The 3,324-nt window shown below is 31.9% G+C and overlaps 2 protein-coding genes across 2 annotated transcripts in view; one reads left to right on the top strand and one right to left on the bottom strand.

The window, feature by feature from the left end:
• Positions 1 to 377, top strand: part of LOC104805216 (S-adenosylmethionine synthase 3) — a 2,089-nt gene extending 1,712 nt beyond the window's left edge. Inside the window, 1 exon segment of the mRNA XM_010529704.2 lies at positions 1 to 377. This exon segment is cut by the window's left edge and continues 4 nt beyond it. Coding sequence (XP_010528006.1) covers positions 1 to 233 — 233 coding nt within the window. The 3' untranslated portion in view covers positions 234 to 377.
• A 38-nt stretch (positions 378 to 415) lies between these two features.
• LOC104805223 (thioredoxin-like 3-3) lies at positions 416 to 1,265 on the bottom strand. Its single transcript, XM_010529716.1, has 3 exons — positions 1,057 to 1,265; positions 915 to 940; positions 416 to 750 (listed from the first exon to the last, which is right to left on the bottom strand). Exons 1-3 carry the CDS (start codon positions 1,165 to 1,167, stop codon positions 531 to 533), a joined length of 357 nt encoding a protein of 118 aa, XP_010528018.1. The 5' UTR covers positions 1,168 to 1,265; the 3' UTR covers positions 416 to 530.
• Between the last annotated feature and the right edge of the window lie 2,059 nt (positions 1,266 to 3,324).

Below are 3,324 nucleotides of genomic sequence, written 5' to 3'. Positions count from 1 at the left end.
AACCGCTCTCTGTTCATGTCGACACATACAAGACCGGGAAGATCCCTGACAAGGATATCCTTGCCTTGATCAAGGAGAACTTCGATTTCAGGCCGGGAATGATGTCTATCAACCTCGATTTGAAGAGAGGTGGTAATTTCAGGTTCCAGAAAACTGCTGCTTATGGCCATTTCGGTCGTGATGACCCCGACTTCACTTGGGAAATCGTCAAGCCCCTCAAGCCAAAGGCCTAAAACTCGTCAGCTGAGCGCTCGAGAACTATCATTACACCGTTATTACCGCAACAGATGAATAAGAAAGCTTTTGTATTCACATTGGATTTATGAGTACATTCGCATTTTTTGTGGACACTAGTAGAATTCCTCCTTTCATCTTTCTATGTATTGTATTATGATTGTATGAAATGATCCATTACTGTGGCCAATGATCAACACTTTACCCGAAATTAACCCGAATTTCGCTTAATCTCGTTATGACGAACAATCCGGTTTAATAAATTTATAAACAGAGCGAGCAATAAGGACATATCTTCATGAGTGAAGCCAAAGCCGATCATGGAGCCTCTCCTCTCCTGCTCCGAACATTTCATCAACCTTTTCGCCGTCTCTATAGAAATGGAAGGTCGGAGTGTAACGAATGTGTTGCGTTGTCTCAGGACATTCATCGATGTCTGCGTAAACGAACTTGAACTTGGGGAAACTGTTACTAAGCCTGTGGAATGCCGGGAGAATCTGGCTACAAACCCGACACCTGAAAGACCAAAGTTTTAGCAGAAATATCAAAACCCGGAAACCGAATCAAACAACGTTATCAACAATATTCGATTTCTGAACAAATGCCAATTGAAAAGCTTTGAAGTTCCCCGGTGAGGAATTTCGTCGAACACTATGTAGGCATAATTCATGAAACCTTACCAGGAGGCGCCATAGTTTATAACAGCCTGCAAAATAAGACACCCAAACAATCAGCCTGAAAAAAGCGAAAGGCTTTGACTCATAAGATTCATGGAGGTATCAGAGGAAACGAATTCCAGAAAAGAATATATGGGTTCGTAACTGGAGTTTTCGAAGACTTGATGTCGTGAAGAATGCCCTGAAGTGTTTGATCGCCTGAAGCCGTTTTCATATTGCCATGGCGGTTGAATTCCGATTCCGATTCCGACTCCATGCCCGAAATCGTTCCCGTCGAAGACTTGTGTTTCTTTCAGTGTTTGGCTTCTGCTCAAATCGCGAGTTTCTCTCTCTTTGTTTGGATTTTGTTTCCTGTGGTATTTATTTATGTACATTTTTCTTTTTCCTTCATGCCTACCTCCATTTTCTAAAAAATAAAAAAAGCAAAAAAAAAACATTATATCAAAAATACCAATTTTTTTTATTTCAATATATAATTTTTTCAATGTGACCCTTTAATCCATATTACTAAAAATATAGTTTGATCACACGTTGATATCATTGATTATAACGTTAAATTTATTTTATTTGATAAAAATATTATAAATTATACCATCAATGTGATATAGATCAATATGATACAGTTGAAAAAGTCAAAATAATAAAGAGAATTTTTATAATGACCTCAAAAAAATTAAAAAAATTGTACAATGATTTAAGAAGTAGGATTTAAATTAGCATTTTAAAAAAATTATAATTTAAATTCAAAATATAAGTATTTTTTCCTAAAATGTTTTATTTTAGAAAACACATCCCTCTCTTAGGGGGGGCTTAGGATATGACATTGTTTGATGTGAATTTGATTTCGATTTTCATTTTAAAAAAAAATATTTATTTATTTTAATTCATTATCCTTCACGTATTCAATCTATGGTTGGATTAATTTTATATAAAGGAACACACAAGCAGTTGATTTTAAAATCAAATGTGATTTAAGTATACCGCAACGGTTGTCTCCGTGGGTTCATGCGTCCAGTCTTGTTTTAAATAAGCGGCCTTTGGATCCAATATTTGGGCCTCATTTAGCCTTTATATTCTAATTGGGCCCTGAAAAAAGCCCACGTTTATTCAACGAGTACTAGATATAACCACATAAAAAAATAAAAATATCACGGAGTGCAGAAAATGAAAATGAAAAAATCGAATATTTACATTAACTATTATTATACTATGTTTTTATTTAATGATTGGTTAGGCAAAAAATGATATATAATAGTTGCAGAAATCTATATATAAAATTTAATAATGATTGATTAGAGAATTTTGTTTCTCGTAATAGAGTTACATCACCAAAAGGGCTGTGTAACGAGGGATGTAAAACACTATTTATTAGGTCTAAAATAAAAAAACTTCAAAAAATAAAATTTTGTTGCAAACATTTTTTTGGAAATAATAATAATATTTTCAGTAAACTTTATAAGTTTTTATATAACATTTTTTGCCTTTTTTTTTAAAAAAAAAAAGAAGGTAACCGGAACATATGTTTCAAAGATCCACTTATATACATGATATTATTCTTTGTTGTCTGAGCTTTGGATTCCGATATTCCCAAAACTTATAACCAAAATATAACATGCAAAACTAAAAAAAAAATAATAAAAAGAAAGAGAAGAAAAGTCTAAAGCCAATAAGGCATTTAAAAAGCAGATATTCTAGAAAATAATTAGATTGGTGTCCATAGAAATAGCAATGGTGCTGCATGCAAGAATCCAAAGTTTATCACATTATTATGTATACATTCATATAATATTCCTCCGAATGTACATATATGATATATAATCTAAATAACCTTATTATATGCATATATATACACACACACACACAAACTCAGACAAAGACAAAGCATAGGTGTGTGTGTATGCATACGACGTACCCAACCCAATCCATATAATAATTCGTAAAGTATTTATTATAATATATACACATTTTAAATCGCTAGCGAACACATTAATCCATTACCACATACACGGGCACCAATAATTTCAAATAATGTGTATATATATATATATATATATGTATGTATGTATATATGAGAGAGGGAGATGTATATCTAAACAATTACTATAAAATTAAAGAATATTAATTTGATTTCATTAGAAATATGATACACAAATTTAATATTAATTTTATATAAATTAACTTACCCAAAATTACACATAACCTCCCTCCATCTCTATTTACCTGCTAATTATAAAGTGAATTATTGGGTTCGGATTAATTCGGTTCAGTTTTAGAATATTTGATTTTTTAAAAACATCACCGTTCGGAATTTATTGAATAGTGATCCTTCTCAAACACACATATTTTTTATTACTATTTAGATTTATTTGTTTATTTATTTTCCTCTTGCCACGATTAGTGTTTCGTTTGTGAT

This window comes from Tarenaya hassleriana, unplaced genomic scaffold (genome assembly GCF_000463585.1).
Source record: "Tarenaya hassleriana unplaced genomic scaffold, ASM46358v1 Cleome1, whole genome shotgun sequence".
NCBI classification, from domain to species: Eukaryota; Viridiplantae; Streptophyta; class Magnoliopsida; order Brassicales; family Cleomaceae; genus Tarenaya; species Tarenaya hassleriana.
The sequence above is the reverse complement of the archived record's forward strand: the minus strand, read 5'-3'. Positions and strand labels throughout refer to the sequence as shown.